The sequence below is a fragment of the Montipora capricornis genome, chromosome 8 (assembly GCF_036669925.1).
Source record: "Montipora capricornis isolate CH-2021 chromosome 8, ASM3666992v2, whole genome shotgun sequence".
Classification (NCBI taxonomy): domain Eukaryota; kingdom Metazoa; phylum Cnidaria; class Anthozoa; order Scleractinia; family Acroporidae; genus Montipora; species Montipora capricornis.
In genome coordinates this window covers 7201469-7213968 of record NC_090890.1, presented here as the reverse complement: position 1 = coordinate 7213968, position 12500 = coordinate 7201469, and the positions used below count along the sequence as shown (strand labels likewise).

Here is a 12500-nt window from a genome sequence, read left to right as displayed (position 1 = left end):
AACAAATCAAATCAAATATTGGTTTTTGAAGAGAGGGGTAAACCAGAGTCACCGGGGAAAAACCTCAACCTACATACGGCTTCGAATTCGGAAATCGATCCAAGGCCACATTGTTGAGAGGCGAGTGCTCTCACCACTGCGCCGGCCCTGCTTCCCCTGATTAACGAATTTGCTGAGCAAAGACATTAGGAGCAGTGCAGGGACTCCGAAGCAGGGTGCGGGGGCTTTAGCTCCCTCACTTCTTGCCTTTTCTTTTAGTGTAAGGTACGTATGAAGAAATAAAGAAGAAGAAAAATAAAACGGAAAAGGTCCGATTCACCTCAGATTACAGACGGATTTCAAGCCCTCCCCCCCTCCTACCTCCCACATGAAAATAGGCTGCGCCGTGCCTGCAATGAGGACCCTTGGCAAGCGCAAAAACGTTCGCAAATATGCGGACTAGTGTTCACCTTGTTATGCGATATGTAATATGTAATTTGAAATTTGGTTTTGATTTTACGAATTTAGCTTGAGAATAAGTTGTTATTTTCGATCTCTAATTCAAAAAAGGATCAATGAATTTGAATTTAAATTATATAAAAGAAATCATAATTCTTACGTTATTATTATTTTTTCTTCAATTCTTGTTAAAAATTCATTCACATTTAAAAATACATTAAAATTAAAATTAGCTCTGCAGGTATATTTTTTCACGATAAGTCAGCATGGCTTACGCCATAAGGACCTTGGACACTTCCTGACAGTAACGACATAATAGTCGACGTCTTTATGACAGGTGACATGGAGACACTTGCAAAATTAATTTTACAATGTCTAAAGAGTCTCACAAACCTAATTATCAAGCTGCTTTAATTTGGAGAAGCTGAATATCTGAACACCATTGCTCGTCTTCAATCCTCAGCCAACGGCTGCCACTTAAAAAGACACCTTCATAAAGGACACTCGTTCCTTTTGTGTGGCATCTCAAGTAAATACGACAGTTAAAGGGTCCTTGTTCTGCAACAGTTACCGTAAAATCGGTTGATCGTCCTACAATTTTGGTTGAATACCTTTGAAAATGTTTGTCTTGTTTTCATTTGTTGGCCAAATTCAAAAGGGCGGTTTGGCATCGCCGGTTTTACACCAAGTTATCTCTCGGTTTTCTTTCTGCAGGTAGAGGTAATCAAAAAACTTATCGGTTATGGCGTGACAAAAGACCAAATTATCGTTCTGACTCCTTACCGGGCTCAATGCCACCTGATATCAGAGGATCTTGACAGTGAAACGTTGCCCAACATCCCAGTTATGTCGATTGTCAAAAGCCAAGGTAACTAAGAGGTCTTAATTATTTCTGTTGTTTTCTTTTTAATTCGGTTAACAGAAAACTAATAAACTTGTGTCGTTGATTGAAAGAGGGGAACCGCACCCGGAAGACCTCAGACATATAGAGGATATTACATGGCCGCGCGGGGATACGAAATTTATCTTCGAGTGCTGCAAGTATCTCTCACGAGTGAGCGAAGCGAACGAGTGAGATATACTTTCAGCACGAGAAGATAAAACTCGTATCCCCAAGCGGCTTTGTAATGTTCTGTTTATTATATATATATATTGATGAAATGTCTAGATTTAAAACAACTTGTTTTATTCATTTTCGAAATGATGAAAAAGTGGTCACCAACCGCTAAAACACGCATGTTGTGTAACATGAATAAGAGTAATGAAAGTTTTTAAAAACAAATCATGATAATGTCAAATTTTGCAATAAAAATGTTAACGTAGTAGAGAAGAATTATGTTAAAGCACAGAAGTATCTTAAAATGAAGAGAAAGCTCGCGTTTTATTGGGTAATCGTGTTGGTCACCATGACAACACCTATATCCTCACATGTGAAAGATAAAAATGATATGTTCACTCTGCGTGGTGAAGATATGATTTTTTTAGTAAAAGGAGAAATCCTGGTATTTCATCAATATCTATATAATAAACATACATACGTACTTAATTGACCGCTCCCCATAAGGGCTTTTCAGGGCCAATAAAACACAACGAAACGACAGAACAGAACAATAACAACTGTTAAGAATCCCAACTGGCTGGAGGCAAACCAGTTGGCTATTTACAAGTGCGGTTGGGAGGTTGAACCAGGGACTATCAGGATCAAATTCATCGAGTGGTCAGAGCGGGTCTTGATCCCGGGATCTCCGGATCTCAAGGCAGGCGCCCTAATCACTGGGACACTCTGCCTCCATCATCATCATCATCATCCCCATTTTATTTGGTAATGCAGGTTACAAATTGGCAGCCGGTAAGGCTGATGCGGACCTGCAAATCACTAAAATAACGAAATGATGTATCCTATACTACTAAAAACACAAAATTGATGTAAAAGATAAAACTATCTTAAAAGTTATAAAGGTAACTGATATAAAATAGAGGTAACTATTAGAGGGTGATATGAAGTGCTAGGTTTGTACCCAATAAACCATGTGAGCTTTAGCCTATTCGGCCTAAAATCTATCTATAGATTCGGGCGTTCTGTTTGTTTGGTTATCTACGCTTATTCTTTGATTGCGCTCAAGTGATAAGACGGCCATGTTGGTGACAAAACAAAAGAGCAATGTAGCTCATGTTGTGCATAATAATAGAGTCAAATTCCCAAAACACTTTTTTGCTATGGAGTGTTTCACGTGACGTCACGGCGGCCATGTTGGTATACCTAAACAATAGAATGGCGGCCATGTTGGTTTTCCCAACTAATCTTCCGGGAATTGAGCTCTCTTATCATGCAAACGTTTTCTTTTGTTTCGGTGGAAAAACAAGGTTACTTATCGTGTGAGTGAAAACACTCAATTGTTTTTTCCACCAACATGGCCGCCGTTTTTTCTTAAACTGTCCGAAGAACCATTTTCATTCTATCGCACGCGCGCTTTTTTAAATGTTATGTTTCATTCATCTTTTTATTAATTAACTAATTAATAAAGTTGTTTGTTTGTATGCTTATTTCTTGAGAAAGGAGGGGTTAAATGACTGCAGCCAGTGAGTATAACTAAAAAAGTTGATGAAATGTGCTATTTTTCATGGCAGGAAGTGAAAGTGATTATGTAATCATATCACTAGTTCGTTCGTTACCGCTCTCCCAAATCAACCCCGAACCCAACGGAGCATGGCTGAGAGAGAAACTAGGTTTTGTGACGGATGAACACCAGATCAATGTCGCTCTAACGCGGGCAAAACGAGGACTCGTCATCATTGGTAAGGTCAACAATGACAGTAGAGTGATCGTATGGCTTTTCCACTGCGTTTTAAAAATTTTTAACTCGGGGTTCGTCAGCGAGTATTTGTTACTTCTGACGGCAGTCGATGAAAAAACAGAAAGGCATTTGCCAATCATAATAGGAATCGATATTGTTGCCGTTATAATTTTTTTTTTCACCTCATTGTCTTTGAAAAGTGACGAATGTTCACCACTTCGGTCAATTTCTTCCAGTACATTACGAAAGTTGAGAAATTGAACTTCTCTTACATTGATCGTTCCTTATAACCTTCCGAATTTCTCAAAAACCGCATCCAGTAATGTGTCAGTAATGGTTTAGTTAATATAGGAAATACTGATTTTATATTAGCTGAGTCATTATCTGAGTTAGGATGTGCTTTTACTAGTACTAGTATTCCTCTGTAGGCCGTGAAATTTCCAAAGATCGATCAAATCAGAATCAAAAATAAGACTCGTAGTCTTGCAAGTGTCGTTGATGTATTGTTGTTTTTTTCCTCTTGCAGGTAACAAGAATTTGCTTGAAGTCTGTGATATGTGGAGTGATCTCATAGAACACTACCAAGAAAAGTCATGTCTAGCGGACGGCGATCACTGGCCCGGCCCATGAACAATCCCTCCATATTCCAATGTCATCGGCCATCACCAGCCAAGCAGAGGTTTCTTTAATTTGCTAATCTTTTCACGGCGGTCTGTACCTATGCCGTTTACATTGCGGGCTAACTCTCTTAGCCAATCAAGAAGTGTCTTGTTAAAGAGTTAGTCGTCTCTATAATAACGACAGCCCGTGGTCGACGGGAAAAGGGTACCTCTCGTGGCAAAGGTTTTTTCGCGGTGGAAGAAATAGCAGCGGTGGAGACAGGCTTAAAAAAAACGAAATTAAAGCAGTGCGAGATTACACGAAATCTTCTGCTATTATGGTCATGGTCAGACCATTGCAACATGCAAAATACTCTGTAGTTCCAACAGGGGAACTGTAAATATTTTAACCTAGATTTATGACGTTGATTTCACGATTACAAAATGTGGTGACAACATGGTTTGCCCTAAGAACGTGAGAAAAATGCATATCATAGTGCTTGCCAGGCGCGTAGCGTCCTATACGCAAATACGCACGTGCGTACTTGAAGTGACCAGAAAATTTTGAAATTTTATACTAATTGTTTCTATTTTTAACTTTTACTTGTACGCAACCAAGATTTCCTTAAAGCTGCAGCTACACAGCGATTTTTGTCTCGCGCTGGTGATGCGATTTTTTTCAGATTTTGTCGTGTCGCCTGCGCGCCAGGGTGGCTACACTTGTGACAAATTTTGGCGACAAATTGAAGGCTTGGCGAATCGCATACTTCAAGAGACCTGGGCACTATAAACAGACATTCCTACTTTAATTTCATTGGCTAAATAGTCTTTAGTCGCGTCGCAAGCGCGGGCAAAAAGTTGCTGGCTGTCTGCTCGGGCAGCTATCGCTGCGATTTTGTCGCGAAAATTTCAACTCTGGCGACTTTTTTCTTGCAATTTTTTCACCCGTCGCGTCGCCAGTTCAAGGGTGGCATCACCAGCGCGAGCAAAAAATCGCTGGTGTAGCCGCGGCTTTATGAAAACACCACTTTGATTAAATCCTAAAAACTAAAACAAAAGCTATACCATGTTCTCACTTAGTTTTGCATTGTACTTTTTTTACACTAAACAATGCAGTGCAACAAAAAGGCGAAGTTGCAAAGGAGTGACGTTCCAAGAACGTTCTTGACAAAGCAGCGGAGTTCCAAGAACGTTGTTGGCAATTCCAGTCACGCTAGCACAACCAAAATAATGTTTTGTTTGCGCCAAGTTTGCTTAAAATAAGGGCAAGACGCTTTGTTCTTTGCTTGTATTCACACAACTATTTCGAACAAGAAATAAAGAACGCAGTATTTTTCGCTTAGTTTACTTAGGTTTCTAGATCATATGTACTTGTGCGTACTTAAAAAAATTACCACGTTACGCGTCCGCTTGCAAAATTCTAACCTCTGTGGTTTCTGTTTGGGATTTAACGATACGCTTGGGAATTATCAAACACTGATCAACTTCTCCAAGCCATGTGCTTTTAATTGTCGCGAGTTTTTGTGCTACATCATATAACAATTTCCAATACGTCTACGGATCCCTTTTCTTTTACTTGAAACGAACATTGTACTTTTTATGATATATGGTAGCCCCGCCAAAAAGGAAAGAAATGGGTGTCATTTTACTGTACGCAATCATTTTTATACTCCTTATTCCAAAATGGCCGCCATTTAAATATTCTTTTGTTTTTTATTCAAATAAGCCCTTGATGCCTCGTTCTTAAGCTTAGAATTCAAAAGAATATTTTATCTTGAACGAGGCAACAAGGGCCAAGTTGTATCCGTATAAATCAGGGACCATTTTGGAATAAGGTGTATGAAACACCCAGAAATGTTAATGGCAAATTTTTGTACAGTGTAGATCGTTATGATTTTAGGAGACATTTAGTGTAAATCACTCACTTCCTTAATTTTTTAAAGTTAAGTTGAAATACAGAAAGAGCGTCATGATATCCCATAACCACTCGCGTGTACATTCTGGCTCCCAGGCTACCACTCTTTTCCAACGAAAGCTATAATTGAATCATCGCCGGGCAGAAAAAGAAAACGCAAAAAGAAAAAGAACGCAAATACCACAGTAATTTCCGGAAAAAAATGAAAAGCGAAAGATAATTGGCGAATTTCCTTGAAGATGGGTTATGGTTTAAAAATACTTACTTGTTTTAATGGCAGACAACACTGAGAGGATCTCAAAGGTAACTCAAGGGTTACTGCCGACAAAGAGATTCGAAATTTGCAATAAAACACTGTCTTTCCTCTGTCGTAAAGTCGCTTTTATCCGTACGATTAGTTTGCTGATTTACTTCGTTTTTTCGGGAATCATTTTACCAGGACGAATAACGATATCCATTGCCAGGGGGTGTTTTTAATTAAGGACAATCTGAAAGAGGATTTGTGATCTAGGATCCAAGAATGGAACATCCGAAGAAGAATCATTTGCCATGACAACTGAGGAGGGAATTTTGCACTCAAATTCTTTAGCTGTATGAAAGGAGATTACATGAAATTGCTGTAAAGTACATTTTACGCGCAGGTTTTCTCGTAAATTTTGCAAATAAACCTACTTTTTCACGACCTCCTTGTTACGTGACATCAAAATTATGCAGGCACAAATAAGACACCAGTTAGAACGTCATGTACGGCAATTGCTTTGTACAGTTTTCACGCGGAAAACCAATACATAAGTAAATTATAAAAAACGCTTAAGTGGAGTATGGATCATATGGATTCACCTCATACGTTATTGGAACCTCGCTGTAAACGTTTATTCAGAAATACGGATTTGGATGATATAGGGGAAGTGAGAAAGGTGATAAATTTTTTGCGTGCAGTACAGGCTTTTAACTTCATGACGTCAAATACACGTACTTTGTTAGCAATTATTGGAACTGATGACCACACAGAGCATATTTCACGCGTCCGTGATCAATACAACGGTCATTACAGACAACTTGGGTTAAGCAACGAAGGGAAAAAACAATGAGGTCGACAAGGCAGTTCTGCCATTCCTTGCTAGTTATTGAACAGATAAACGTTTTCATAAAACGGAACAAGTACAGTTTAAACATAACGCTCGGACACAAGTCCTTGTAAGCATGTGATCCGATCGCGAAGTTCAAATATGAAACAGGGCCACCGATTTGACTCAAAATGCAAGTCCACGAAAGATTGTTCTCGACTGCTTCTCTGATTTTCTTCATGTTAACACCGGTTCTTCGTGCGAAACAAGGGAGTAATCTGTGACATATTTCTCACGATTTTGAGTCATTCGGTTAATTTTGCATTTGGACACATTAAAGTTCAATTTACAGTACAGTGTAACTGTTCTTAGACCTTTCCGCAAGGCCGAATAAGTCAGACCAAGTTTTCTGTTTTTTTTGTTTTGTCAGATGTGTCCATGTACATCTCAATGTCGATTGTGCATAGTTTAAGTAATATTTCAAAAACGAGTGCGAGTGCTTCATTGGATTTCCAAACGCAAGAAAACATTTGAAACCACGAGGCCGCAGGCCAAGTAGTTTAAATGTTTTCGTGCGTTAGGAAATCCAATGAAACACGACGCACAAGTTTTTGAAATTACTTCTCTAACTTCAAAAGAAGTCAAAAATGTTTTGCACACCTCATGGTTCCTCAGAGGCACGTGAGAGCTGTGAGCAAGCACTTGTTGTCATGTCGGAATGGAGACTACAGAGAGCAGATTTGGACCCCCTAAAGCTGGGAGGAGGAAGAAGATTGTGTGGCCAGTGCTGTTCCGAAATCATGTATACCGTGACGTAAGACAATCCCAACTGAAGGTGTTTGAAGATTGGAAGGGCTGGTACGCCGGCGTGCAAGTACCGCCCAACACAACACGTACACGCCACATGTGGCCGGTCAAGGAATTACGAACGAATGGTTATTCCGTATTGAATATATTTTTGGCTTTCATTTGTTGTAAAAAAAATAATTAATTATATCGGTACAAATAAAGGTTGTTGTTGCTGTCGAAGAAGGCAGCTGTCGACTCTGGGAAGCTTTGGTTTGATCATTAATATTCAATATCAATAAAAAGTAAACTCCTCTTTTTCGGATGCTCTCACAATTCCCTGTGTGTAGTGATAGTGATAGTGATAGTGGCTGTAAGCATCCTGTCCAAGTTCACGTTGGGAGCAACAATAGTTCAAAGAACGATTTTAAAGTATGATTTGTAATTCTGTAACCAATCGGAACGGGGATCAAAATCTCTTTTGTTTTTCCGCCAATTAAAGTAAAGTCGAGATTCTGGACAACAGCCAGGAGACCCGTTAAAAGAAATTGTACTGATCAGGTCTTCTTTTTTCGCCTCGCAAGAAATGGAAGAACGCTTGATCGCTGCCTACCCTGGCAACTATACAAAAAACAAACTTGGTTCTGCTCATCGCACTACTGTACCTTTCCACCCTTGCCATGCAACCGACTTCTCTGCTACCGTGAGAAGGAACCGGCAGCTATTATACCGGCTCTCGTGATTGCTCCCGAAAACGCGAGACACAAATTAAATGAAAAGACGAGAACAGCTACAAAAGAGCCGCAATTGCCGTAATAAAACCTATACTGTTTTTGTATTTAGACTTTTGGACATGCTCGGACAGGTTTGCAATCGGTTTCCGAGAAAAATCAGCAGGAAATTGACGTCATTTCTCAGAAATCGAAATTGTTGTTATTATTTGGTAATTTGAATACTACATTCAAGTTCCATATATTCAGTACTGCCCGAATACATAAAGCAAGTAGATGGTGCGTCTTTTTGAAGAGCAAGTTGTTGTAATTAGAAATACAGAAGCATCGAGTGAGAGCTGCAAAAGGTATGAATCGAGTAGTCTGTTAGTCGACAGAATGTGCTAATATTGAATTTCAGTGTTATTTCCTTGTGGGTCAAGGATGACGTTTATAATGAAAACTTCAAACACCTGGTTCACGATATGTTTCTCAGTCAAAAAAGTTTCTACCCGTCGATTTTTAATTTGATCCACCAAAAGAGCCTCATGAATGCATATGACTTCCAGTCAAATTAAAAGGAAATTGAATGAACTGAGAGGTCTGATTCCGAGTTATAGAACTGATTTAAAGTTACGCAGATGCGTGACTCTCGGTTAAACTTGGTAACTGAGTTGTACTTTAACAAATATGATCATGTTTATATATGTGTCTTGCCTTCCTTGCCCTGCATGGAGTTAAAATTTATAGTAAACGAGTCGTAGGAAACCGTAGCAAGAGCGAGGTATTAAAGAACATCATCCAAATAGGACGAGAGACAACGCAAGATTTAAATTGAGTCAGAGTTATTGCTGGAGGACTTACGATGTCTTTCAGTCAAAGAAAGCCATTACTGAGGTTAGCCCATTGTGAACAAAATAACGTATGAAGTATGTGTCTGACAGGTTATCCATTGTCTCATCCCTCACCTAGGGGCACCCTCAACGAATAATTTCGGTTAATATCTGTTTGGAAGAAAGTCTGGCTACAATTTTCGAATATTCGAACTCAGACGTTTGAGACGCACTACGATTTTGGACATTTTCTGAACAGATTTCCTAAATGTTTTGGACATTTTCTGAACAGATTTCCTAAATGTTTCGGAAAAGTGGTGAAGGGTCTGAAGCCGATTGTGTAGAAATTTCGGTAAAACCACGTTAAAGAACGCTATAATATTACTGATTAGAAAGGGTTAACTGCGATATAATTGGAAATAGCATAAAATTTGAAGATTTAGAACTTCTATCATTTTCGTCAAAGTTTGTTTAAGAATAATATTTTAATTAACCAAGCGTCACCTAAAATTTTCGGCCGGTGGAGGAAGGACGACTATAGTCGTAATGTAAAGTTTTTGATCAGGCCTGTCACGATTGCTTGAACGTCCGGAGGAGGCAAAATAGAACCTTGAATTTTCTACAGACCTCAAGTTCCCCTAGCGAACACCCGAACAGATAAATATTTTGTAGACAGCTACGAAACTCACTAAACGAGCTTTTACAGCATTGTGGAAACCATTTTAGGACGAGGAAGCGTCGTATTTCTTTGCAAGCAAAGCTGTGTCTTCTTTCTCAGTGAAACGAAGAACATAAGTACGATAAATTCCGCTTCAAAAGGTTTTTTAGTGGTCTTTAAGCAGACAGGAAAACTAGCAATCAGCGATAGAGAAATGTCTAAGAGGGCCGAGTGTTGGTTCAAAATGGTAAGCTGAAGATGGACGACTAGAGCCGGATGCAGTTTTCTTACTGTAAAACGGTTTGCAAGCCACTGTCAATAGAACGAGGACTGACAAATCAATTTCACCATGGACACAGAGAGGAGTAGGAGGGAATCTCAGAACAGGACTAGGATTTCAACAGAAGTTTACATAGAGCTAGATCAATGCTTCTTTTTTCAGTGAAACGAAGATAACTTCGGAGGAACGTAAGTACGATAAATTCCGCTTCAACACGTTTTTTAGTGGTCTTTAAGCAGACAGGAAAACTAGCAATCAGTGATAGAGAAATGTCCAGAAGCCGTCAGAAAAAAAACATTTTTGACGCTGCTGCTTAAAATATTCGACTCGCCTTAATACATGTACATTACGAAGGACCTTCAACTTGCCGCTCATTTTGTCATTGATCAGCCACGAATTAAGCCACGAATGCAACTGATGAAATTCACACACCAGAATTTTAACGTTGACTGAAACTGGGGAACAAGGTTATAGAATCCGCGCTCTATGTCTATACACACATTTGTGTACTGAGTTACATTTACCCAATCGTTTCAAATAAGGTTCAGAGGCGATCGGGACCATTATATGGAAACACTACCCAGACTATCGCTCAGACCATCGATCGAGGTCGTCCTGGTCGCCCAAGTCGTTAGCGATAGCCTCTGAACATTAATTATTTGAAACGACTGGGTAAATGTAACTCAGTAAACATATCCTGGACCCGGGCGCCGGAGACGACCTCTATCGTCTGGATAGAACTGACGTTGTTTCCAAGCGATCGAGGAGGTCATAGTCGCCCAGATCGTTAGAGATCGCCTGGATAGTGTTTCCATATAATCGTCCCGATCGCCTCTGAACATTAACTATTTGAAACGACTGAGGCGATCGGGACGATCCGGTCGGCGATCATATGAAAACCAGGCTTTATGCAGCATATTTATATGCATTTCCGCATACAGTCTTTTTTTTCAAGAACGTCTATTTTTTTAGTTGGGGCTGAGAATAAACGTTCTTGTTATGTTTTGTTTGCGATTTGAGTCTGAGAACGTTCTTAACATGTTCGTTATCTGGGTGGTATACTAAATTTGCGATTCCGATCGAAAAACACGTACACATTGTTGATGTTGAAAAACGTCGCTAAGTATTTGAGTTCATTATCCTGTTAGACTAATGTAACAGTTTTACATTTCTTTTATCTTTATTTACACTACTCACAAAGACAAAAAAGAAGGCAAATGAGCAAAATAAGACATTCTTACCTGACTCTCATCCCCCCGGGGGGGGGAGGGTACTGCCATATATGGACTGTATAGGTATGTGCCGCTGTGAAGGGTATGGTTTTCAAGCAGTTTACTCTAGGATAGAGTATAGAAATCATAGCCTTTCGGTCTAGAATAGGGTATCATTTTTCACGAACTGACCAGACTAAGGAAACCAGAAATTTCCACGCAAGAATATAAAAAAATCAAATCGGTAACTCAGCCTCAACAGTGTCAATAAATGGCTATCATGAAACACCTCTGGATATTATTAACTGTCAAGAATCGGAATTTAGACGGAAATCGGTGGGAGTTTACTCTAGTATAGGGTAGCAAAATTCAGCTGAACTAGCTCTGGTATAGCTAAGGGTTCCAGGATCCCAGCGGCACATCCCCACCCAGAAATTCCTTGGCCGGTATGTTCGTGGTACGTTCTTAGGCCATCCTCTTTTTCTCTGTTTAGTGTCGTCCGACCGCGACCCAATTTTTTGGCATTTTCAACCAAAAAAAAGTAACCATTTTTATCTCGCATAGCAGTTTCGGTTGTCGATACGTTTTCCCACGTTGTCTTAAATTTACGATAACATCAACCAACTTTTCCGCCATATTGATTTTGGGTTCACGTCTTGTTGTTTTCCAGGCTGCTGACTTAGCAGTCCACCGATTCTGAGACTACTTGTGATTTTCTTTTTAGGTTTTTTTTGTCAATCCGACCGACCGACCCATTATCAAGAAACGCATTCGGCGCTAAACGAACAAAAAAAAAGGGGGGGGTGGGGGGGCTTAAGTGGCCGAACGTTCTTATAAAGAAAGTTTCTCATAAAAAAAGAGTGTATTGTAATTATGGGTTAGAGACTGTTTAGTTCTTGTTTGTTCCAATTCACGCACGCGCTTACAGTGCAATGAACGAGAAACTTTGAATACTGCACCAAGCGAAGCTGAGTGCAATATTGAAAATTTCGTATATCCAGTTGGTGTGCCGTTTTGTATTTGCTGGAATGGCACTGTCGATAATTTCAGCAATTTTCTGCTCTTCGAGCCCGGGGAAATCTCGAAGTCGAAGCCATGTTGAGCCGGCATGACTATTCCGGGGCTCGGGGGTAGGGGGTGAGGGGTAAATGGTGGGGTAAAGGTTGTTGGTAGGGGGTGGGTGTAGGGGGTGAAGGGCACCATAGCTG

At 39.9% G+C, this 12500-nt stretch overlaps 2 protein-coding genes and 1 pseudogene across 5 annotated transcripts in view; all 3 read left to right on the top strand.

Annotated features, from left to right (window-relative positions):
- The window catches only part of LOC138060008 (uncharacterized), a 2336-nt pseudogene extending 1790 nt beyond the window's left edge, over positions 1-546 (top strand).
- LOC138060007 (3'-5' exoribonuclease HELZ2-like) overlaps positions 1-6116 on the top strand; it is a 153468-nt gene extending 147352 nt beyond the window's left edge. For all 4 annotated transcript variants that reach the window (XM_068905679.1, XM_068905681.1, XM_068905678.1 and 1 more), the window contains 3 exons: positions 1153-1306; positions 3067-3234; positions 3760-6116. In XM_068905679.1, coding sequence (XP_068761780.1) covers positions 1153-1306; positions 3067-3234; positions 3760-3863 — 426 coding nt within the window. In that variant the 3' untranslated portion in view covers positions 3864-6116. The remainder of the gene's footprint in view (positions 1-1152; positions 1307-3066; positions 3235-3759) is intronic.
- Positions 6117-8536: 2420 nt separating this feature from the next.
- LOC138059330 (3'-5' exoribonuclease HELZ2-like) overlaps positions 8537-12500 on the top strand; it is a 349076-nt gene continuing 345112 nt past the window's right edge. The window contains exon 1 of the mRNA XM_068904900.1: positions 8537-8678. The gene's annotated coding sequence lies outside the window, so the exon portion shown is untranslated. The remainder of the gene's footprint in view (positions 8679-12500) is intronic.